This window comes from Cydia pomonella, chromosome 19 (assembly GCF_033807575.1).
Source record: "Cydia pomonella isolate Wapato2018A chromosome 19, ilCydPomo1, whole genome shotgun sequence".
NCBI lineage: Eukaryota > Metazoa > Arthropoda > Insecta > Lepidoptera > Tortricidae > Cydia > Cydia pomonella.
The window spans coordinates 9,214,108-9,240,636 of record NC_084721.1 but is presented as its reverse complement, the minus strand read 5'-3'; the positions used below and the strand labels follow the sequence as shown (position 1 = coordinate 9,240,636).

The 26,529-nt window shown below is 38.8% G+C and overlaps 1 protein-coding gene across 1 annotated transcript; it reads left to right on the top strand.

Annotated features, from left to right (window-relative positions):
* Positions 1 to 1,277: 1,277 nt before the first annotated feature.
* On the top strand, positions 1,278 to 25,564 carry LOC133528092 (carboxypeptidase B-like). The gene is made up of 9 exons (XM_061865308.1): positions 1,278 to 2,191; positions 6,377 to 6,511; positions 10,069 to 10,218; positions 11,160 to 11,664; positions 14,612 to 14,821; positions 15,961 to 16,060; positions 16,664 to 16,975; positions 17,402 to 17,672; positions 25,037 to 25,564. Exons 1-9 carry the CDS (start codon positions 1,921 to 1,923, stop codon positions 25,342 to 25,344), a joined length of 2,262 nt encoding a protein of 753 aa, XP_061721292.1. The 5' UTR covers positions 1,278 to 1,920; the 3' UTR covers positions 25,345 to 25,564.
* Positions 25,565 to 26,529: the final 965 nt, after the last annotated feature.

The following is a 26,529-nucleotide window of genomic DNA, read 5'->3' as shown; positions in this document are numbered from 1 at the left end:
AGTGTAAAAAATATATATATCGGCTATATTTTACAACAAAATAAAATGGAAATATCGCTACAGCACATAACAATAACAATGCTGCCTTCCGGACAGTTAAATTCGATCAGCTGATGCTTTGGCGCCATCGTGGCGCGAAATCGCCGCGAAGGCATGTGAAGTTCTGCGAGTGCGGGAGTCATACGTCAAGTCCACGTCGCAATATGTTTCCTGCGAAGTTGCGCCGCGATTCACGCACGTAGAGTGAGACCAAGATAAGTTGGCACCGATTTTGATAGCCCAGACGGTACAAATGGTAAGTAAACGTCCTAATTTTGACGAATGAAATAACCTGTGCACGGTCTGGGCTGTCAAAATCGCTGCCAACTTATCTTGGTTTGACTCTAGTCTGGAGGGGGCTTAACGATTACGGTGCAAAGCCGCGGACAGACAGACAAACAGACATGGCGAAGCTACGAGTATAAGCCTGCGTTTTCACCAGAAATGTGCGATGCGAGGATGCTAACTCGTTACTAGCGACGGTGTCTAACGGGCTCTTTTCAAATATTTAAGCGAGCGAGGTAGGTACGGTAATAGTTTTTCGCTCGTGTCCGTAACTCGCAACACATTCCTCGCACACATCCTTCCTTTGTTTTATATGTACAAAAACCTCGCTCCGCTGAGCGGTTTCCTTTAGAGCTGCGCTGAGCGAGGATAGGTAAATGAAGTGTTTCTATTGATTCATGACAAACACATACTTCGCTATACGCATCCTCGCACATCTCTGGCGGAAACGCAACGTAAGGGTTCCTAATCAACTACGGAACCCTAAAAACGAATATATAAGTGAGTAGTAAGGGAATTACCGACTTCTAAGAACTGTTAACGAGTAGGTAATAGTTAAGATTAATATCAACTTGGAACATAATATACCGTCCTATTTAGTTTTGTATGTAGTTTAGTATACATAGTTGTAAGTACCTACTTATAAACCTAACTATGCACACGAAAGTAGTGGCTAGAAGATAGTACCTACCTACGACGCAATTAAGTTTACCTTTGCGTTGAAAACGTTGCATTCCATCCAGATGCAAGCTCAGTCCAACCTGGTTGCAGGTGAGTCAGTAAGAACCTACTTACAAATTAAATCAAAATACACCGATCGATTCATTTCAGATACTAGCTAATAACCATCCAGCCAAATTGATATTATTATTGGCCAACCCTTGTTGCAAATTCTCCATCATTGCTTCATATCTTAGTCCTTAGATCTCATTCAGCGAATAGAGGACAATAGAGGTACCTTAGGTAAGTATCTATTCTTTGGCAAAATTGTATATGCACAATAGCATCAAATTTGTATTCAAAGCAGGGCACTAAAGCGTGCTCATTACATTAATTGGCAATAACAAGCAACATCATAACTACCTATGTGGGTAACCGCTTAAAAGTGTAGATATAACAAACTACCATCAGAACGAAAATCATTGTTTGTAAGGTCCCGTAAGTCGTTTTTACCAAGAATATGCTAACAAGGCCTTCCATAATTTCAAGAAATCGCGTATCATTATACTAATGACGATATTATTCAAACACACGAGTCACCATAGCAAACACAAATAAAAAAAGCCATAAGAAAGGTGAGCTCGCCACCGTCAAGAAATGCGGAAACTCAAAAGAAATCATAACAATCTCCTTTGCTGCCTGCGGATCGACAAATATGTAAATCATCTCATTAAAATAAACAGAACTCTAACAGCAAGCTTTATCCTCGTTCCTTGAGATGCGGAATATTTGGCATACACTCATTCGTTAGCCAGTTACCGGTATTGACATGCGCGTCCAGCGGGCCATTATACAATCTAAAAAGATAAATTGTGAAACGGTATTTGAAATTCAGATTAATAAATCAAAAGCGCCAACAGTGTTTACATACAAGTTATGGAGAACCACACAGCATCACCTGTTATGGAATTTGTGACTAATGAGACTCTAATTAAACAAGTGGCTAACTTCTTCAACGTTAGTGTAGCGAATGTGACAAACCAAAGTGTAGTGCAGCAAGAGACACTCTTCGATTTGTACGAAGCCTACAGGACGAAGGAAAAGGAGCAGTTGATTGCATACAAAACTGTGGCATACGTTGTGGGGACATTGATTATCCTAAGTAATTTAATTGTTGTTATATCCAGCGGCCTGATACTACGACGAGGTACGTCTTCGATATGTTTTCTGTTTGAGTACTTAGAATAGCCAAGGTCAAGTACCGTGTGTGGTGTCATGAATTAATTTATTTCATATCAACTTATAATTTTAGATCCAAGATCAAGTTTGACACGGTAACGGTTACTAATATTTTAATCAAATAAACTTTACGAGGTGACATAAGTATATGTAGACCACAAACTATATAGAGATGCTTTACATCTGTTACTTATTATATCATGTACACGTTCAGGCTAATCGAACTAATAGTTTAGGTCAACTGAACTTAATGAAAATATTTTGAAGTGATATGTTTACCAGAATATAGGTATACTGTATACGATTACTTAGGTATAACATATATAAATATGCATGAAAGTGACGTAATTCAAAAGAATACATCAGTGGTATCCAGCTAAACTTTGTATATTTAAAGTTCAATTAACCTGATTACTCTGGTACGTGATCACTAAGATAAAAACCGGCCATATCGGGCCACGTCAATAAGCTGCTTTGAACGGGAGCTATTAGTAAGTATAACATTGTACATAACAAGCAAAAGCTCCGCTTCGTACGTCTTTTTACTAAAAAGGAAAGACTTTTTGTGATAACTGAAAAACATCAATGATCATGTTCGCTATAGTTTTCATTGAATGTCTTTAGTCGTATTATACTTTCACGATTTTATTTATACTCGTTGCTTAGGTCTCTAACTTTTGGACCCATGGTTCAAAAGTTAGAGACCTAAGCAACGAGTATCGTACTATAAAAATCATCCCTAATTTAGGTGGAGGTGGATCGTAATAACTTTTTTTTGTTAGGGGGGAGAATGCATTCCGCATACCACCCGGGTGCGGGGGGTGACCCGAGTGGTTATGTGGGACTCCCGTCTAGGCTAATGGGGCCCACGGTATACCCACTAAAAACCCCCCTGTATGCCGCCTCGCCGCCCCGCCCTATTGGTGGGGTTACAGGAACGCTTGCGTACTCATCCGCGACCGGCGGCAGCCGCCCACGAGCGACTCCTTCGCTAAAGCCCGAAACACTTCACGCTAGGCGCGCCAGATGGTTTGACGCGCCTTCCTCCTCGGCCTCCGTCCAGCCGTGTAGCGGACCCCCCGAGCCCGCCACAAGGAGGCCACGGGCGCCAGAAAACTCCCCAGCGCCCGACGACAGATGAGGTCAATGGTTCTGCCGCAAACCACAACTCGGCTGCAGAGGACAGGGAGAACGGCCCACCGTAACACCGACACTCCTCTTCCTCTGCAGCCCCACCAACGCCGCTACAGCGGAACGGCCCCGCCAAGGTCGCAGGGGATAGGGAGAGTGGCGCATCGTGATACCATCACGCCTCTTCCCCTGCAATCCCACCTCGGCCGTCGAGGATAGGGAGAACGGCTAATCGCAACACCGACACTCCTCTTCCCCGACGGTCCACCTCCAACGCGTCACAAGCGGGCTTACTAAGCCCACTTGGAGCGTCCTGCTCGGGCCAACCCGCACCTCAAACAGGCCGGCCCTGGTTGCCTCTTCGCTTCACCGTGGGTGACCAAGCCACGGCTACTAAGCCCCTCCACCACGACAAGGTGGGCAACCCGCGGGGGGGATCGTAATAACTAGTCCAACACGACACAAGTGCGAAAAGTAGGAAATTGCGAGTGATTTAAATCGACACGAGTTGCGAATTACCTATTCGCCCGCACTATCGTATAACGTGTTACAGTACATATGGCCCTTTTCGACATAGACACGTAAAGTGCCAATTAACGCACTAGTGCGGTAAAGTAGCGACATATTTACTGTAACGTACAACATGTATGTATGTATGTGTGTGATGAAAAACATTGTGTGCCACGGGCGGTACAGGAATTACGAACTAGTATTAATTAAGTCCTCGCCTTCGGCTTTGGGCTTGAATTTACGCTCGTTCGTAAGTTTTTGTTTACCGCCCTTAATACACAATGTAGTTACTATTATGTAATCGGAGACCACATTAACCACAGAAAAAAAGTTAGGCAAACGGCTATATAATATACTATGTATACACCATTTTTTTTTCCGTTAATTTCAAGGGTGCATTCCTGAGCTTAAATTAAGTAACTTTCTCAAAGGCACCGGTATTCTAATTAACTCCATTTCGGAGATAATCAATAATTAATTTTTATCTTATTAGGCCCTAACGAGAGTGTACACTTGCTTTAGGGCCTGTTTACATATTGATTAGTGTTTAATGTGACTTCATACATTTGCTACTAAACGTAAGTGCTATCTCAGACGATCGGTGTTCGAAATGACATTGATATGTCACCGTTTTCAATTGTTTGGTTGAGTTAATTGTAATGCCCGTGTTACAACAACGCTATATGCAACATTTAATTTATCTGAACAGTCGGAGTGTTTACCATTTGCCATCCATGCACCACTAATCACTTTGTTTTGTTTAAGTGTATCGGCACATTTTATTTTACTGTATGTTTAAATACCCTCTATGTTTTTAGTTCTTTCGCTAATTTCATGCTAAATAAATAAATAAATGTATTTGTGTAGCTTTAAGTTCTCATGTAAGTGAATTGTCAAATTCTTAGTGAGAATAAAGAATCTTAAACCTAAATTACTTTATATAAAAATAAAAATAAATTAATTTTTTTTTTTAATAACTATACCATTTAGTTTCCCTAAACGTACTTACCGATACCCCGAAGTTAACGGAATTCAATAAAAACACGGTGTATATCTAGTTTTAGGAGTAATGACCGGTCTGGGCTAGTCGACAGTGAGCGTGCCTATGAATCCGATGCTCCTGGATTCGAATCTTGGGAAGGGAATTTATTTGTGTGATGAACACAGATATTTGTGACGTTATCTATGAAAAGGGACCTTATTGTCGATGGCGCTTCCGCCGTTATAAACGATGCTCTGATACAAATACAACGCTACGCGACGCAGTGCGGCGTAAGCGCCATCGACAATAAGGTCCCTTTTCATAGATAATACCACATTTTTCCTGGTTCATGGGTGTTTTCTTATGTATGTAAGTATATATTTATCTATACATATAAGTATGTATATATCGTCGCCTCGCCTAGTACCCATAGTACAAGCTTTGCTTAGTTTGGTGCTAGGACAATTTGTGTAAGATGTCCCCTAATATTTATTTATTTAAAACACAGATGCAGCTTGATTTACTAGTCGCTTTATCATGTAGGTAACCTTTCCCCTTTCGCGTTATTTTTAATTTACGACCGATGATGAGGCTTTTGTTAGGACATTATTTTCTAATGAGGCCACTTTCTTAGGATGTCCATTTTTAGGGTTCCGTAGTCAACTAGGAACCCTTATAGTTTCGCCATGTCCGTCTGTCTGTCTGTCTGTCTGTCCGAGGCTTTGCTCCGTGGTCGTTAGTGCTAGAAAGCTGGAATTTGGCATGGATATATAAATCAATAAAGCCGACAAAGTCGTACAATAAAATATAAAAATTTAATTTTTTTTAGGGTTCCTCCCCTACACGTAAAGTGGGGGTGAAATTTTTTTTTCGCTTCATCCCTAGAGTGTGGGGTATCGTTGGAAAGGTCTTTCAAAACTAATAGGGGTTTTCAAGAAACATTTTTTGATAAATTGAATATATTCGGAGATAATCGCTCCGAAAGAAAAAAATAATGTGTCCCCCCCCCCCTCTAACTTTTGAACCATAGGTCCAAAATATATGGAAAAAATCGTGGAAGTAGAGCTTAAGAAAGACATTAAATGAAAACTATAGCGGACACGATCAGTTTAGCTGTTTTTGAGTTATCGCAAAAAGTTTTCCCTTCATAGTAAAAAGACTTACTTTAATTAGGTAGTGATTATGTAAATTTGCCTATTTGTTTAACTCGGGTGAAAGGTACCGTTTCATCCCTTGGTTAAAAATTTACTATACTTTAAGCTCCAGTTTAGCTTATTGTGACGGAAGAGTAACTACGGAACCCTACACTGAGCGTGGCCCGACATGCTCTTGGCCGGTTTTTTATATATTTATTTTGAGAACGAACGTCATTTGCCAATTACATAATATTAACGTTTTTCTTAGCTTTTAAACGCGACCATATCCGCGTTAGAAAGAAAGTGACATTCCGGGAAAGTCACTTTCCGCGAAAGTGACCTCTTAAATGTAAAAAAGTGACCTACCTTCAAAAGCACTATAAAACGTTTCCAGGCCAGCAGCCCAAAAGTACCTACCTCCTGCTAGGAAATGTGTCGCTGGCGGACACGATCATTGGCGCAGCCATCATCTTCGGGGCTGTGATTGACAACTCGATGGCCTCCAACCTACTGTGCATATTTCAAATTGGTAAGTATAACTTTGAGGCACTTATAATCAGTAAGTAAAGCAGTTTTGTATAGCGAGTTATACAAACGCGAGCAAGTCGAAGTATTTGATCTTATTTCAGTTTTTCCACTGATTCATCTGGTTGCACAAATTTTAATTGACAGTGACAAAAGAGACAGGTGAAAAAAAAAATAACTCACCTACTTAATTAGATAATAATTATCGCACATCGGAGTTTTTATCGCACGGTAAGACGTTAGCGATTTATTGACTGATTTTAATTTTATAATCAAGGTCAAGAACCTTGGCGGAATTATAAATCATGCATTAAAATTGCTTATTTTACTCCTTCTATTTTTATTTAATATTTAATTTATCAAAAACAGTTTCATTGGTTGTATGAGTAATGCCGTTGACTATTGGCAGTTTTAGAACGAAAGAGTAAAAAATTTAAAATTAAGAGGCAAATCCCGCTAATTTTATATTCATATTCATTCATTGCACTCATGTGCAATGGCATTATGTCTAGAAATTATTTTTTTACTGATCAAAATCATTATAAAATGACTGCAGTTAGCTAAAATATGCGTTTTTTTTTTTCATATACACCATGTTTTTATTGAATTCCGTTAACTCTGGGGCATGAGTAAATACGTTTAAGGAAACTAAATGGCATAGTTAGTTTTCATATATAAAAAGTAATAAAATGTTGCATATAGCGTCGTTGTAATACGGACATTACATTTAATTTAACCAAACAATTGAAGACTATGACATAATATCAATGGCATTTCAAAGGCAAGGAACTAAATCTCCATTTACCAAAAAGTGTCCAACAAAAAACCATAAATAGGTGGCGCTACAATACCTAGAATACTTGAGAAAAAATTCTAATCATAGACAGCGCACTTCACTCCGTCAATAACGCCTAGGTTCTTAGCTACAATTCTGCCTAAGGAGTTTCTGTTCCTTGCCTCTACCTTCCATACATTTCAAACATCAATCGTCCGAGAGTTCCGAGACCGAGATATTATTTACGTTTAGTAGCAAATATACACAATCGTACTAAACACTAATCAATATGAAAACAGGCCCTAAGGTACGTGTACACGCTCGTGATGGCCTTATAAGATAAAAATAAATTATTGATTATCTCCGAAATGGAGTTAATTAGATTAACGGTGTCTTTGAGTTAGTTACTTAATTTAAGCTCAAAGAGTGCTTGAAATTAATGGAAATAAAAAAAAACAGGGTGTATGAAAATGAAAAAAATGAAAAATTAATTTATTATTGCACACACAAGCATGGGTTCAACAGTGGGAAATATACACTAAGTTGAGGTTGCGTGCATACAGCGATACCTTTATAATAAACCGTTTGAACAGGGGTCCCCAAACTAGGCATAGCCTGTATCTTGGGCAACCAGTTAATGAATTAAAAACTAGAGAATTATGCCTAAAAATATAGATACTACTATTAAACCTTAGCTACTAGGGATTTTATGTATATGTATGTATGTATTGTATAGCAATAGGGTTGTTTCCATCTACAAATCTTAGGGCAGAATTGTATCCCAATAATTTCTTTTGGATTATATGAACATGTTGAACCTGTAATGACCATATTTTTGTAAATATTGAATTTAAAATATCTGGTGGCACACGTCACGTGACCAAACTCGAAACGTCTTTGATGATTCTGATGACGTCACAACTCTCGGATTGACACTGTTGACAGTTAGGCGATAAACAAAACAACAAATGACAAATGTCGGTTGACAGTTCGTATCTTCTACGTGTGTATGTAGTTATGTGTCAAACCGTAAACTGTGACGTCACACAATTTTCAAAGAGCGTTTTGGGCGCGAAAGCATCTGTCAAAATATATTTTGTTAATTTAACATATTTAAAGCCGTTTTTAGTATAAAATTTGAATTTTAGGGCAGCTTTAGGTTAATATAGAACGTAATACAAGCGTTTCAAAAAATTGGAAACAACCCTATTGAAATGTTTTTTCCCATAGGATATTTATCTTTAGACCATGTTAAGTCTCCCATTGCAAGTAAATCTATAACTTTAATTAGGTAGTAGCAGTAGGTACTGATTATGCAAATTTGCCTATTTGTTTAACTCGGGTGAAAGGTAAAGGTACCATTTCATCCCTTCGTTAACAAACTACTATACTAATAGCTCCAGTTTAACTTATTGTGACGGAAGGGTAACTACGGAACCCTACACTGAGCATGCTCTTGGCCGGTTTATTTTTCTCTAATTTCGTACTATAATCAATACAAAAATGACCGTAATTCTTATTTTTTATATGTATTAATGTACTCAAAGACAAAATTAAAGGATTTTTTTTATAAACTCGTCAAGGTTGTTTTCCTTGATTATAAAATTAAAATCACTAATTAAATGAATGAATGAGTATGAATATGAGTTGAACTTTAATGTCGTCTCCATAGCTCGCTATCGTCTTGCTGTGCGATAACAACTCCGATGCCTAGTTAGTGCTTCTGGGGATTTTCCGCAAATCGACAACCATTGTGCCTATTTTGCGTGAAACGAGGTAGCGCTACTCTAACCACCCCAACTCCGATGCCTAATAATAACCTTAAGATTAGTATTTCAAATTGCAGCTATCCAGCTATTTATCGAAAGTTGAAACGATTTGTTCGCGACCAAGAAATTTACGAAGAATAGACGAGATCGTGAACGTCAGTAGCTAAATTCGCTCATGATTAATCTGTCATCTTTAAGTAGTCAATAAATCATTATTGAATGATTGATGAATTATTTTCTTAATGTAAATTAGTAAACGTAGTCCCCATTTTCCTCTCTGGATCAATGTCGATCGTTTGTATGGAGAAGCGGTCGTCCCCTTTCCTCTTAAGGGCTACCAATTTGAGTCCCATATCCCGTATGTTGAGCGAAAATTAATGGATTTCAAAGAAATCATTGATTCTGTGTTTTAGTGGACCGTGCTAAGTAAAATTTTGTCACTTGATTATTTCAAAAAATAATGGTCAGGTGACCAGAATTTCCGAAACTCCTAATTCTTATCCATATTATATATGGAGCTAAATTTCGATGATTTTCCAATACTATATACCTGTGTACTTATTATTTTTCGCAGTTTTTTTTTTTCATTTTTTTATAAATAAAAACCATTAAGAATATCTACTATAAATTACTGATTACTTACGTGTTTATGATCTCTGTGAACTCAGTCACAGAACAGCTAGATCTATTTCATTCGATATATTGTTTAAAATATTAATTGCAGTGACCAACGGTGCCCTAGCTAGTAAGTTAGAAGCACGGCCCGCGTGGCACCACCAGCCCCAAAGGCACCCAGCACTTCCCGACACCCTCCGCCATACTTTAAATATATAGGTACATTGCTACCGATAAATTTCGCCTCACTTCTATTCTAACCTCGTATAGCTAACTACTTAGGGTCAAATCGGTAGTTTTTAAGGTCCTTTATCATTTGATCGCTACTGAACGCGACAACCTGTATTTTTCTACTTATAGTTTCGGCAAAATTTACTTACTTAGCGTCATTTACATCTCCAGGTATGATCGTGTGCCCAGCAATTGTGTCCATATTCAGCGTGGGGCTGATAGCCGTGGACCGCTATTTCTACATACTACACGGCTTATACTACCAAAGATACTTTAACACTACAAGAGTCAGAATTGCCATCGTTATCATTTGGGTGATTGGTAAGAAGATACATATATTTCTTATGTGTTTTTGTTTTAAATTGAAAGGAAAATTTTCAAGATTCGCCGCCTGAATTTGAACCCACGATTAATTTGGATAGTGGCGATGCGCGCATTCCTACCAACACCAACTGAGTAACCGAAGGCTAGGTGTATGCTAGTAGCTGAGCTGCGGACTCGAATCCCGTTTGAGGTGATGAATTGTTCAAAATTTTCCTTTAATATAAACTTTGTACAAAAGTGCATAAAGTCAGAAGAAGATAAGTTGGCAGTAATTGAGAGTGAATTGGGAGTGGTTGATTAGTAGAGAATGCCTCATGGCATTAAGTCCGCCTTTTGTACTATAAGGTTTTGTTTTGCGCAATAAAGATTAAATAAATAATTTTGATAGCCTAGACGGTGCAAGTGTCCAGTACATAAACGTCATAATTTCATATAGGTTTGACGTTTAAAATAACACGTGCCCCCACCGCCTGGGCTATCAAAATCGTTGCGAACTCATCTTGGTTTGACTCTACCCACTTTATGAATGAAATGCATTCGTAAAGTAGCCATGCAATTTTGCAGCCGAGTGAACATCTGCTGTACTTTAGCTTGTATGTATCTATGTGCTATTATATGTGTCAAGACATTTCCGTCAGTAGAAAAAAGCGGCAAATTTAAAAAAATTAGGCGCGTTATCGCCCAGTAGAAATTTTGAAATTGGCGCCTTTTTTACTGACAAACTTGTTTGCCGACTATAAGTAATTAATAATAATAATAAATAAATAAATAATAAATAAAATCTTTATTGCTTTAAACCTTACATTACAATTCATATTGTAAAATTTTGTAGGTAAGACAGGTGTATTAGGTTTGTAACACATTTAATGCTTATTTAATGCTTTGATTATGTGTATATGTTGTGGTTTACTTAAGGCAGAGTATCTAACGTTTTGCAGGTCTCATCCTCGGATTTATGCCGGCCACCGGATGGGTCAATAACGAGCTAATATACACTAGATGTTACTACCATGCACTCTTCCCTGGCGAACTCATACTTTTTAACTCCTCCTTAAGTTTAATACCTATCGTACTTGTAGTCATACTCTATTCTATAATCCTAGTTCGTGCACTTAAGAATGTCAAGGAGATAAGAGCAGCTGAAAGATCCGTTAATTTTCATTCAAACTCAAATGAGACACCAAAACTAAGAATATTTAGAGGAAATACTAACTTCAATAGAACTTTCCCGGCCAAACCCCAAAAAACCTCAATGAGACGGTGTGCGTCTTTTAATGCTGTATGTGATAGCTCGAAGGAAAGGGCATTTACAAGAAAAACTGAAAAATCTAAAAGTATTGGTGATCTTTATAATGATAGTTTTAATAACACAGATGACAGTTCTGATAATAATAACTTAGAAAATAGCAAAGAAATTCTTAGGAGTCAATATGAAGACTCCAAGTTAAGCGTTTTCACTATTGAATCGAACTATTCTATAGCAAGCATCCCATCCTCAAGTTCAAAACCAAAACGATATACAAATAAATCAATATTGAATAAGTTTTGTAAAGAAAAGCCCCCACCGAAGCCAAAAGAAGCTAACAAATGGAGAGCTATAACAGTAGTAATGCTCACTACTGGCAGTTTACTATTCACTTGGCTTCCTTATTTTGTTACCGTCACTTTTTTCGTACTCTGTGAAGACAAATTAACAAACCCTAGGTGTATGCAGTACAGAATTGCGCTCGGAGGTAGCCTTCCTACCTTAGCATTTTTAAACAGCATATTAAATCCACTTATTTACGCATGGTGGCATAAAGGTTTCCAAAAGACAGTCCGAACTATGTTCAAAAAATATTGGAATATAAATACTTCTTACTTATCGGCTTCTAGCTGCACAATGATCATGTCCCGAGAGAGTTAGCCAATAGTTAGGACATACTAGGGCAGTAATTCTCCTATACCCTATCCATGACGAAAAATATTACTTTGTGAATTAATTTTAATATATTGTTTAATGACAGTTCTCTCTGTAAAGTCGATTACCTATTTAGAGATATAGTTTATGCGTCGTTGTTTATCCCGTTTTGGTTTTCACTAGGCTACGTAACGTTGGTATTTAATTTTGCTTTATTGTATTCTCCTCATTCTAGCGCTGTTTTGGTTAAAAGACCCATCTCATGTTTCGGTTGTCCATGTTTTAGTAACCAACCCTAAGAATCGGTGCAGGTACTGTTTTTTACAAAAGCAACTACCATCTATCCGGAAGGGAAATCTAGGGGCCTACCGCCTAACCGAAATTCGCAAATTGCGGGGATCTTTCTCTTTTACTCTCACTAAGACGTAATTAGAGTGACAGGTAAGAATGCCCGCAATTGACGAACTTCGATTTTCGCGGTTATAGCTCTGAGCCTTATTGGGGATTCATCTGCTTAGCTCTCGATGTTTCACCAAAGAGCCACTAGAAAATACAAGTGATGTTCCGTAATTTGTTTTTTTTATATAGGTAAATAAGTTGTAAGGAACTCATTGATACGAGACTAATTCGAACTCAAAGCCTTCGCTTTACCACTAGGCCACCAGCTCGAAGTAGCCTTAATAATAACGTCTGCTCCTTTACCTATACGACACAATAAACTATATTTTAAGGGTGTTCACTAATAATGCCTAGGTGTTAACGTAGTTTTGCGAATACTAGCTACTTTGTACCTAAAATCTGGTAGTTTCTTCACTGCACTATTTTGTTGTTTGTCTAACACACGATATTTAAAGTCCATGTAAAGATGATCATAAGAAAATTTTACAGGAACATTTGTCGCAAGCTTACCAGCTATGGGTTGGACAGGCCAGACTTTCACCAACTATAGATGCTGGTATGTTGCACTATTCCCGAGAGCCCTCCTGATCATACTTTCTATCGTTGTACTATCAGTCATCATTATGGTTTGTGTCTTGTACTTTCTCATTCTACATCGTGCCGTAAAAACTGTAGATAGAATCAGAGAAATCAAAGAAAGCTACAATTATAATGTTGCGTTTGTCAACAAAGCATTCGAAACAACTGAAGCTGAAGACGGCAGCTCCAGCAATGTTGACAAAATATCGAAAACGACGGTCACTATAACAGTATCTAAAGAAATTATAACAGAAAAGGCTGGAAACTCTTTAGAAATGCATGAACTAAGCAAGAACAAGGTAGAAGAAAAGAGAATCGGAAATAAGTTAAAACAAAAATTTCAAGCGATCTCTAGTTACTACGGAAAAGCGAAAGCAGTTGATTCGCACCCGAGTAAGTTGAAAGCTGTCAAGACTGTGCTTTTGGTTACAGCATGCTTTGTTGGAACTTGGGCTCCATATTATGTAACAATAATTGTTTATGTTAAATGTGATATTATGACCAACGGGTACGACTGCATTCCTCTAGAAATGTTAACATTAGGACCTTTGTATTTATTAGGAGTAAGCAATTGTCTATTAGACCCTTTAATTTATGCGTGGAGACATTCTGGATTTAAACAAACTCTTAGAAATATGTATTGGAAATATGTATTAAGAAGTTTTAATAAAGGTACATTCAGATGATAGATCTTTGAATGCGCCTATATTTTGCGTATGTAATTAGTAATAGTAACAAGCACAGAGTGCTTCAAATAGGACAATAAATAACTTATTACAAAACATGATGTTTGTTTTACTTGTTTATCCCCATATCTAGTGAGCTATCACCACACGTAACTAAAAATCTATTATTTTTATAACGTGTATATAAAGTCTAATCCAAAGATTATTAATCTGATATAGGCAGACCATGGTATAAATATTTCTTGTAAATTTTTTGATATGGCATAAGTACTAAAGACATTTTGAGGAGATGAGGTTATGGGTAGGGCCAACTAAACGTAACGATGGAGTGAAGAATAGATATGTTATTTTTGAAAAAGTTTTAAAAATGAGAGAAATCCAACAATTACAATCAAACAGTTACCCTCCTTTTGTATTGTGAAAAGAATGATGAAGATATAAATGATGATGAAATATATAAATATTACAGGACAATTTTTCACAGATCGACCAGTCCCCCTGTAAGCTCAAAAAGGCTTGTGTTCTTAACAACCGGATTAGATTAAACAATGATAAAAAAGCCAATAACTGCGAATTATCTTGGTTAAAGAAGTTATCATGAATATTACAAGATTGCTTAATCTCTTAATAAATTTATTGAAAATAAACTAATAATCGCCGCGTAACAGCAGTCAGTGTGGGTAGAATGGAGCGATCGTTCATCTGTTTTCTTGCGTTCCTAGCATTGGCCTACGGACGCCATGAAAAATACGAAGGGTAAGAAATATTTTTTAAATAGTATGTTACTGTCTTAAATTCTGTCACTGTATGAACTAATTGATTTCAGGCACCAACTATTCCAAATATCTGGGTCCGTCCTGGAAATAGAGTCACTTGACTCCAAGTTGGATATCCTTTCTGCAAAGCCATCCGCTCGCTTGGAAACGGAGCAGCTTCAAGCTTTAGTGCGACTGTCTCCTGAAGTAAAACAACAATGGCTGCACTACTTCGACGAGAGACGGATCACGTATAAGAAAGTGATTGATAATCTAGCCGAGTAAGTGCTGAAATGTATGAATCCTACTAAATCGCAGCTGCTTTTGGGATCTTAAAAGGTTTTATCAACCGTGGGCCATTTTAGGGTTCCGTAGCCAAATGGCAAAAAACGGAACCCTTATAGATTCGTCATGTCTGTCTGTCTGTCCGATTATGTCACAGCCACTTTTTTCCGAAACTATAAGAGCTATACTGTTCAAACTTGGTAAGTAGATGTATTCTATGAACCGCATTAAGATGTTTACACAAAAATAGAAAAAAAAAACAATAAATTTTGGGGGTTCCCCATACTTAGATCTGAAACTCAAAAAATCTTTTTTCATCAAACCCATACGTGTGGGATATAGGTCTTCAAAAATGATATTTAGGTTTCTTATATAATTTTTTTCTAAACTGAATACTTTGCGCGAGACACTTCCAAAGTGAAAAAAAGTGTGTGCCCCCCCCCCCCCCCCCCCCCTGTAACTTCTAAAATAACAGAATGAAAAATATTAAAAAAATATATGATATACATTACCATGCAAACTTCCACCGAAAATTGGTTTGAACCAGATCTAGTAAGTAGTTTTTTTAATACGTCATAAATGGTACGGAACCCTTCATGGGCGAGTCCGAGACTCGCACTTGGCCGCTTTTTTTATTTTAGTCAGGATTTTTTTCTTTACATTAAATAAAATTTAGTAGGTTTGATGAGCTCTTCATTTTGGAAGGAAAAATATGAAATCTACATGCATGCAATATACAAAAATATTTTAACTTAGAGTAAGATTTAAGTAGGGAACTCTATCCATCCACCAAATTTTATCAAAAATCTGACGATTAAAGAAATTCCACAACAAATAAAAAATTGGCTCACTGAATGTTAATTCCTGATGTGTTTGTCATTGTAATGAATCTTAATCATAGTTAAGATATTTCCACCCTTAATATATATCGATTTTTTTTCGATAATGTACAAAGATAACAAGGAATCCCGAATAGCTTAAACAATCATATTTTTTCCACTGAAAAATTTAAAAAGAGCCTCGATGATCTCTGTGACCAAAACAAGTTCTAATAAAAAAACCCTAAAAAGGGTTTCCTTAATAATAAATAACAGTCTCCAGTGAAAAGTGTAAGTAGTAAAATCATTTTTAACAGCGCTTTCCGTAATGAAGATGCCCAAATTGAAGCTACTAGAGCATCAGCCGAACGCAGCGGGCGAGACATCGGTTGGGATACTTACTACAGGCACCAAGAGGTAGGTAACTCAGTTTTTAGTGATTTTATTTAACTTATCAATTTAATGCCTATAAATGTAACTCACGCTAGACCAGGCTGGGGCCGGGCCGGAGCTTCCTAAGCTTCATTTTCTATGGAAAGCACCACGTCATCACCGATCAGCTTTCATAGAAAATGACGTGTCGGACACCTCGGCCCGGGCCCGGCCCAGTCTAGCGTGATCCGAATCCAATGAGGTATCTCTTACACGTATTTTTAGGAGTAATATCTCTATTTGTCACCATTTTGATCTTGTCGAGTAGACTATGAGTCATCCTTAATTCTGCGACGCACATGTTCGTTCCGCTTGTCGCAAGTTAAGTAGATACAGCCACAGCCAGCGGGACTTTAATTTTTGACATCAAAACGCATATCACACTCGATATCGAAACAATACATACGAATTAAATAGAACCAATTAGGCAATAAGCATACAAGCATTTAATTAATTGCTGACGGGTGCACTTCTTTTCACATATAATATTAATACAAACACAAGAAAAGTAAATAATTATTCCGTTTATCTCTGAGTTTTAATCTAGACCCTATGCTAAATGCTACTTGTGTACTTACTCGTTTCTAGATCAACGACTACTTGGATGACCTAGCAGCACAGTATCCCAATTTAGTAACCGTCATCAACGCCGCCCTCAGTTACGAAGGACGACAGATTAAATACGTGAGGATCTCGACCACGCGCTTTGAGGACTTGAGAAAGCCGGTCATCATTATCGACGCCATGGTCCATGCCAGAGAATGGGTTACTACTCCGGTAGCCATTTACATCATCAATCAGTTAGTGGTTGATGCCGTAGACAGCCAATTAACTCAGGATGTTGACTGGGTCATAATTCCGCTCGCTAACCCTGACGGTTATGAATATACACATGATGAGGTAAGATCTGATAACCTTTGTCCTTAAAGCTTTTGTAAGATCACAATGTCAGCATGACTTTGCAAGTTTTTTCTATCCATGTAAAACCTGCCTCACGTTCGGCCATCGTTTATTTACGAGTACGTAATGTTTATTTGTATGACGACACAAGTACGTCCTCGTCACTATCCCAGCACGTCATCTTTAAACTTATGATATAGCCATAGAGGATGACTTTGTTCATTAGCATGTGTAGAACTAGGACGTTTACGTTAATTTTGGCATTTGACACAATCAGAGGTTCCTAGGCTTCAAGAATTTCGATGTTGCCAGAGTGAGAAGTAGAGCCCTTATCCCCACCAACCCTAAATCTAGAATAAGGGATGATCAGGAGATTAAGCTACGTAAATTCACGTTTTTAAAATATATTTTAAATTTCTTAATTAGGATCGTCTTTGGCGCAAGACCCGGTCCAAATCCCACCCCGGGAGCGAAGAATGCCCTGGCGTCGATGGAAACCGTAACTTCGACCACTACTGGGGCACCTCGGCGTCCAGTGCTAACCCCTGCAGCATCATCTATGAAGGGCCAACTGCGTTTTCCGAACCAGAGACTCGTGTGATCAGAGATGTGGTCAACCAACATTTAGAGCGCGCCGCTATGTACATTTCTCTGCATAGCTACGGCAATATGTTCCTTTACGCGTGGGGAAATAACGGTAAGAATATTAAAAACATAGGTGTTAAGAGGATAGTGGATGCCCACTTTTCTATACAAACGTAGTCCTCATTTTCATCCCTGGATATTGAAGTTACGAAAAATATTTTTACCGCAATTTGATGTAATTATATTAACCACAGCTATGCCTGCTCGTTCGTTTTTTTTTTTCTAGATTTTAATTACTATTCAGAGTTAGAAGCATTTGAAAATGTATATGAAATTTAAGAATATCACAAAATTCAAAAAAAAATCTAACCATCGGACGGAACGGAGTAGGTAATATTGGATCCAAGTGTGCTTGCCGATATTATGCGCGCGAGCTGAATAGATAGAAAGCCGATATGTGCAATGACCGATGCACACGCGTTTTGATACGAAGTTTTACAACACACTAGAATAACCGGCCAAGAGCATGTCGGGCCACGCTCAGTGTAGGGTTCCGTAGTTACTCTTCCGTCACAATAAGCTAAACTGGAGCTTAAAGTATAGTAAATTGTTAACCAAGGGATGAAACGGTACCTTTCACCCGAGTAAACAAATAGGCAAATTTGCATAATCAGTACCTAATTAAAGTAAGTCTTTTTACTATGAAGGGAAAACTTTTTGCGATAACTCAAAAACAGCTAAACTGATCATGTCTGCTATAGTTTTCATTTAATATCTTTTGTGACGTATTCTGCTCCGCATTACAAAAAGGTTTTATTTATGGTTTACTTTTCATGTATTATTTTCTATTTGGTTTTAGAACCATGTCACAGTAAAATAGAATAATTTGAAATGTATGTAACCATGGCAGTCTGAAAATATCGTCGTAACAGCGATGACCTATTAATTGTTATTCTTTATATATATTTTTGTGTTCAGTTTATCCAAGTGTTTCAATAAATAACGCGAGTTCAACACATCTGGCGACCGTGCATAAATAAAAAATAAAGATGGAATCGTGGAAACGCAAACGAACACAGTTCAGAAGAGAATTTACAACTCTCGCGGACAAGACGGCGAAGGCGGTGGAGAATAAAGATTCGGCAGCACCGCAGATTTTCGACCTCCTGTCCGAAGCGGCTTCGAGTTTGTTTGAAGCTGAAGCCACATTGCGAGACTTATGGGTCGAAAGTGAAGAATTTGACGAGGAACAATTTCATTCAGACCAAGAAAAGGCGATGCAATATAAAATACATTGGCATCAAGTAAAAGCCGCATTTTCAAAACCACTTCCTTGCATCAGTAGTGCGTCGTCGCTACATTCAGCACAATCCAGCATCCAGCGAAGCCTTAAGCTGCCCAAGTTGGAGTTGGTTAAGTTCGACGGGAATATCAAATCCTGGCTCTCATTTTGGGGTCAATTTAAGAAAATTCACGAAGATAAAGTAATGGACGCAACTGATAAGTACCAATATCTTTTACAATCAATGACCCCAAATAGCAGCGCACGACAGCTTGTCGAGAGTTACCCACCTTGCGCAGAGAACTACAGTAAGGCAGTGGAAGCTCTAAAGGCTAGATTTGCTGGAGACGACTTACTCATTGAAACTTACGTAAGAGGTTTGTTAACATTGATGCAACAAAGAGGAAAGCCTAAAAACTTGTCGAATTTGTACGATAACCTGCAAACACACCTGCAAGCATTGGAAACACTCGGCGTGACAAAAGACAAGTACGCTTCAATGCTGTTTCCTATGATAGAGTCGGCACTGCCAGAAAGCATACTTCGTGCTTGGCACCGCAGTCAATCTGAAACCAGGGACCTAGCCAACCTGATGCAGTTCCTGAGAAAAGAGGTGGAATCTGAAGAACGGATTAAGCTAGCCAGAAGTAAAATGGAAGATATTACCCTAGCAGAGCAAAAGCCACCCACCGCTTGTTTTGTACAGTTGACAGAAGCCAAGAGTAATAAAGAAGCTTCCCGCAGACAAGGTGAGACATTTACATCAGCATGCATATGGTGTAGCAAGGACAACCACTCAGCCGTCGAGTGCTACAAAGCGGCCAAAATGACAGTGAGTGATCGTATCGAATTTATCAAAGGCAAAAAAGCCTGTTTAATTTGCTTGAAAGGCAACCACATTGCAAAGAAATGCAAATCTTTCCCAAAATGTCTATATTGCAAAAAGCGTCATTTTACAATCATGTGCGTCGACATTCCAGCGGATCAAGGCAGCAGCAATAAACAGTCGGAGACATTCAATAACGTGTCGTGTGTACAAAAGTCTGCAAGTACAACTTTATTGCAAACCGTGATGGTGAAACTTGTACACGACAAGAAAGAGGTCAGTATTAGAGCATTTATTGACAATGGTGCACAACGGTCCCACATAAAGAAAGACCTAGTGCAGAAGCTCGGCCTAAAATCTATCAGAAAAGAGGTAATAAGTCATTGTTTGTTCGGCGGGTTCGAGACGAAAAAGGAAGACTACGGAGTGTTTGACATATGCGTCAAGAACGTCGAAAACGACTTTTCTATGAATTTATCTGTTGTAGAACAAACAAATATTTGTAATTTTTTACCTAAAATAAGATCTTCTGTAATACTAGAGCAGCTGCGTCGAAAAAATATTATTTTTGAACGACTCCATGACCGACTCTCCTGACGAAGTAAGTTTATTGATAGGTGCTGACTATTCTGGGTTACTACTTACAGGCGACGTAATACAATTAGATAATAACTTGACTGCTATAAAGACGAAATTTGGGTGGACCGTTCAAGGTCCTATAACGGGGCTTTACAGTTCCATGACAAACTCGACGACGACTTTCCATTGCTTAACAAAGATTGATCTTACAGATTTGTGGTCTTTGGAGGCGATAGGTATCAACGATCCCGCGGTACAAGCAACTAAGACAGCGCGCGATGAAGAAGTCCTCAGATCCTTCGAAGAAAACATCAAGGTCAATGAAGAAGGTCGTTATGAGGTAAGTTTACCCTGGCGTGACGTTCCGCGACCAAAAACTAATTACGATCTTGCCAAAAAGAGGTTAGATAGCACCATGGCTCGCCTTAAGCAGCTCGGTAAGCTCGAAGATTACGACAAGGTATTTCGCGAGTGGTTACAGCTAAACATCATTGAGGAAGCACCTGACCATTCTGTCCAAGGCCATTACATGGGACATCATGGTGTGATCAAGACCTCCAGTTTGACAACCAAGCTGCGTCCAGTTTTTGATTGCTCAGCCAAGGACAGGCATGGGATTTCATTAGTTGCTGATCTCGAACGTAAGAAAACTGGTACTGTTGCCATGCACATTGAAGAAGAGTCTTTCCTAGACAGATTAACCTACTTCTCAAGCTACATCAAGTTGGTTAGAATGTTGTGCTGGATGTTACGATTCAAGAAAAAATCGACATCGAAGGAACTAACTTACGAAGAGTTCGAATACGCTGAGAATACACTAATAAGGTTAATACAAAATAAGTGCGTAAACTCTTTAATAAATAATCAAAACATACAAACCTTTGCGGATAAAAATGGCATTTTACGTCTAAACACGAAACTGTCACTTGGTAATGAAAATTACAATTTCAAGTTCCCCGTGATCCTTCCTGGTTCTGATCCGATAGTTCGGCGTCTAGTTGAGTATAGGCACATCGAGCTTAAGCACACTGGAGCACAAACGTTACTCAATAATCTACGTCAAAACTTTTGGATTATCGGTGTCAGGAAATTAGTCCGTAACGTTATACATCGCTGTATAAGATGCAAAAGATTTAAAGCAAAACGATGCCAAGCACCCACTGGAGTTTTACCAAAGGAACGAATGGAAGCGAGCACGGCATTTCAACATTCGGGCGCCGATCTAGCTGGACCTTTGACTTTACGCTCTGGTGCAAAGGCGTGGATCGTTCTATTTACCTGTGCTACCTACCGTGCTGTGCACCTAGAAGTGGTGGAGTCGCTGTCAACAGGTGAGTTTTTAATGGCACTAAGAAGATTTGTAGCACGACGTGGACGGGTAGAAACGTTATTTAGCGATAACGCTACAAATTTTCGCGGCCTGGACAATGCGTTTGGTTCCCTAGATTGGGACGAAATTCAACGATTTTCCTCAATAACGCGGATCAAGTGGAATTTTTTGCCTCCGGCTGCTCCTTGGTGGGGAGGGTTCTACGAAAGATTGATAGGATTTCTAAAACAAATCCTTCGTCGAGTCTTAGGAAAGGCATCTATCTCGCTTATGGAACTGCAAACGGTGCTCTGTGACTGTGAAGCGGTAATAAACAGCAGGCCACTCACATACGTAGGTGGTCAGAGGGATCTGCAACCGTTGACCCCCTCAATGTTTATTCAGCCGTTGATGTCAAATCGTTCAACCGACTTTGATGAAGTTGACAGAGTAGCCCTTAACGTCAGGCAACGATATTGCCAAGATTTGCGTGAACATTTGCGTAAACGTTTCAGGGACGAGTACATAAGTTCACTCGTACAAAAGCGTGAGCGGAATGGACCTGTACAACTTCAGCCTGGAGACGTCGTCTTGGTGGAGACTGAAGATAAGCGTGTGACATGGCCACTGGCCATAGTTGAAGAGGTTTACCCTGGTGCTGATGGCATGAGTAGAGTGGTTCGAGTTAGAACTGCAGCCGGAACAAAGGTGAGACCTGTACAACGCATTTTTCCTCTTGAGTTAAACTCTCATGACCGACTTGACTCTTCTTTTAGGCTAGTTGATACTGACTGTACTAGACAAACACAAACAGAGACAAATGATAGTAGTGAGGTACGATCGACACGAGCCAGAAGGTTGCCACAACATCTGTTTGGCTATATTCTGGACTAGAGTAGCTTAACCTTCCGGTTCTTCCCGTTTGGGAGTGTGACGTATTCTGCTCCGCATTACAAAAAGGTTTTATTTATGGTTTACTTTTCATGTATTATTTTCTATTTGGTTTTAGAACCATGTCACAGTAAAATAGAATAATTTGAAATGTATGTAACCATGGCAGTCTGAAAATATCGTCGCAACAGCGATGACCTATTAATTGTAATTCTTTATATATATTTTTGTGTTCAGTTTATCCAAGTGTTTCAATAAATAACGCGAGTTCATCACATCTTTCTTAAGCTCTACTTCCACGTTTTTTTTCATATTTTTTATTTCTTTCGGAGCGATTATCTCCGAATATATTCACTTTATCAAGAAAGGTTTGTTGAAGACCCCTATTTTGAAGGACCTTTCCAACGATACCCCACGCTCTATGGTTGAAGCGAAAAAAATATTTCACCCCCACTTTACGTGTAGGGGAGGTACCCTAAAAAAAAAAAAAAATTTAGATTTTATTGTACGACTTTGTCGGCTTTATTGATTTATATATCCATGCCAAATTTCAGCTTTCTAGCACTAACGACCACGGAGCAAAGCCTCGGACAGACAGACAGACAGACAGACAGACGGACATGGCGAAACTATAAGGGTTCCGTTTTATGCCATGTGGCTACGGAACCCTAAAAAGGGACTTTCATATTAAACAAATTGTAATTGTTAAAACATTTACCTCCTTATTCATAAACGTGTACTAAAGTTACGATGCCGCTAATCATCGTTTGTCCCTTTCCGACGTATTGGTATGATGGAAAGGGACAAACGATGATAAGCGGCATCGTAACTTTATTACACGTTTATGAATAAGGGGGTTAGTATGTAGTTTTGCATATCATACTGCCTGCCGTGCCGGCCCCTCGACCCGCCGCTGGCGGCCCGGCCGGCGCTGGGTCGGCCGGCCGCGCCCCCGAGTCCTTGTTGTAAAATCTACTCAACCAAGGCTCCATCTCCGTACATATTATTAGCAATTAGTTACAATCTTAACTCGACCGGATTATCATAAATTACCGCACAAGTGCGATAATATAATAAAAAAGCACACGTGTGTAATATCTAGGATTATGACCCTAAAAGCGGTTCAATAAGTTCCACGTTACGAGCAAGTGTGTCGAAAAAATATTTTTCAACACACTTGCTCATAACGACGTTTTTATTTCACCAATTTTTGGCTCATAATCCTAGATATTAAAGACTCGTGCTTTTTCAGTATATTATAAATTATAACACTCGTGTTTTTTCATATTATTATCCGACTGAGTTTAGAAGGTAACTGATTGCTAATAATATGCATAGAAACGGAGCCTTCTTAATTTGGTCGAGTAATACATTTTTTTAACAAATATAAGGTTTCACATGGTAGTTCAAAGAGGTTTTATCACACCAAACATAATTTATACTTATAGATTAAATTATCTCGTAAATTACATTAATGAATAACCATAACATTTTATCGATTTGATCTCCATCCGTCGAATAGAAATACGAAAATTTTAGTTTTTTCTTTATTGGCTGTTTGTCGATTTCGTTCGCGCCTTTGCCTTGCGCGCGCATTGGAATCGTGCGTAAAAAATAAATAACGCGCTAGCCATTTTCCGTAGTTGTCATAAAATTGTAATAGTTTTGCATGTTTTTAGTTTTATAAGTATTGTATATTGACGAAAATGTCAGTTTCAAGAGGCAGGAGCCGAGAACGATAGCCTTTTACCATCAAAATCGGGTGAAAAATAATTGGCGGCATATGAAACTTGGAAAATCAGCAAAAACGTCCAGTTTGGAAAACGGGTTGGTAGCTTACTTCAATGAACTGGCGAATAAGTGCCTACAAGCCCAGCAGGCTTTGGTGAAATTATTCGATGTTAAAACTGTAAGCCACCATTTTGAACATTGTACTTTTACTGTTTTGAAAAAAAAAACTACTTTATAAGTTTTGTTTTTTCCTCGCAAGTGTGTTGAAAATGTCGTATGAAACGCGTGTGCTATGGTCATTACACACATCGGCTTTCTTATTGCGCGCTCGCTTACAGCTCGCACGCACAATATCGCCTCGTGTGTAATGACCAACTTAGCACACTTGTATCATAATGTACCTAGTATTCTTTTATTTTGCTAAATATCCAGGGAGGAAAATGGGGACTACTTTTGTATGGAAAAGCGGACGTCCCCTTTCATCTCAAGGTAACAAAGGTAGGTTGGGCAGAACCAAATTACACAAGGCCGGGCAAACGCTAAAATGTATGTGTAATGTAATTACAGTTTTCACAATTAAGTACGAATAGATAATGATTAAGTATGTACCTACAGTTGTTTCTCCCGATACCGACCGATGTGTCCTTCGCACCTTCAACCAATTAATCATTGATCCACCTTTTTGGGGCCTTCTCTGGCTTTGTCCTCCTGTTAGCGATCGTCACTAACGCGGTCGTCGTAGCCTTGTTACTAAAGCCGATTGGTTTCTACGAGAAACATGCTCCGCTCTGTGCCTCTTAAGACAACTACATATATCGAAGCTCGACACAGTTAATCCCAACTACTTATCACTTTTAGGTACTCTTCCTTCCAACGGCCTATCGCTTCATCTTGCCGGTGTGACCATGGCCACGGCCATAGATGCTTTGGCGTTAGACAAAGCTCCCCGCTACGTAGTAGGCAACGCCGCCCAAGTCCTATACTTCACGACCGGTACATCTCGCGACTGGACCCGTGCCGTGGGTGTCCCTCTGACCTACACTCTGGAACTGCCTGGTTACGAATACTTGTTTGAAGTGCCTGCACAGTACGTCGAACAGATTGTCAAGGAAACCTGGGCTGGTATTGCGGCAGGAGCGCATTACGTCAGGACGATTTTTGGTTAATCCCGGATCTATCTTGCGATCTATCCATGGGCGTCGCCAGCTGATGGGCCAGGAGGTGGTAGTTGATATAGCCTATGGCTAAGGGAAGGGGAAGGGGCACACATTTCGTTACAAATTTTATTCCCCTGCTGCTGCGGCTGCACCTGATTCCCCTTGCCACCCCCTGGTGACGCCCCTGTCTACCCATATATTGAAATAAATCCTTCTTCTTGTTTTTCTATTTTAGTGTTTAATTTTTCGTTTACAATTTGTAATTTATTTTAAATCCTGTGGTGGCATGCGTCTTACGATAGCAAACCATAACGACCATAGTCTCATGATGGAGACATAGGGTGGGCGTGGGTATTGTCCATAGAACTTTGTAATAGAATTTCGTACATTGACCCGCCTCTCCCTATCTCTATCGCACGCGATTAGTTATAATAGTTATATTGATGTCCCGCTCGCACAGTGTCATTGACCGCCGGCATCATGAACAGGCGTGTCCTAACCTAAGTACGAAATTCCTTAGCATCTTTACTTTAGCTAGCTTTCTTTATGTTCTGAAACCGCCATGCACATATCGATACTAATAATATGTTGCAAGTTTGTAACTGCATCTACCTATAAACACAGACTTCTAGTTGCTTCTAGTTCTAAGTAACAACAGTCTTCTAGGTGAGTTCTAGGTAATCCAAATAACAATAGACCATAGATACACCTAGTTAGAAACTTGAGTTACAATTCCTAATTCACAAAACATTTGTCGGAGTTCGAGTTTAAAGTTTGTGCGATGCTTTTGTTGCGCTATAATTTTTCGGATTTAATGAAATTTGGTCAGAGCATAAATATTTAAGCAGGTAATTATATTTTTGAAATCTAATGTGAGCAGAATCGATTACTGCATTAAAGAGAAGAGTGAGAAGACCGAAAAAGAGTTAAGGCAGGTGCCTTGAAACTTGGTATATATTTCATAGTTTGTATAAAGGTCAGTTTTTCTTGGTATATATAGGTCATAGTTTTTATTTAATAGTTCCCCAATTGTATGCTATGCGAGATGGCTTAATCGCGCTATTAAAATTGTTCTTAAATAAGATACGAAGAAATGATACGATTTAGATAAACTTACAAAATAGAAGTCTCTATATGAATGTTATTCAGGCTCGCAAAGCCTTATTAAAAACAGTACAGATTTACATTACAACA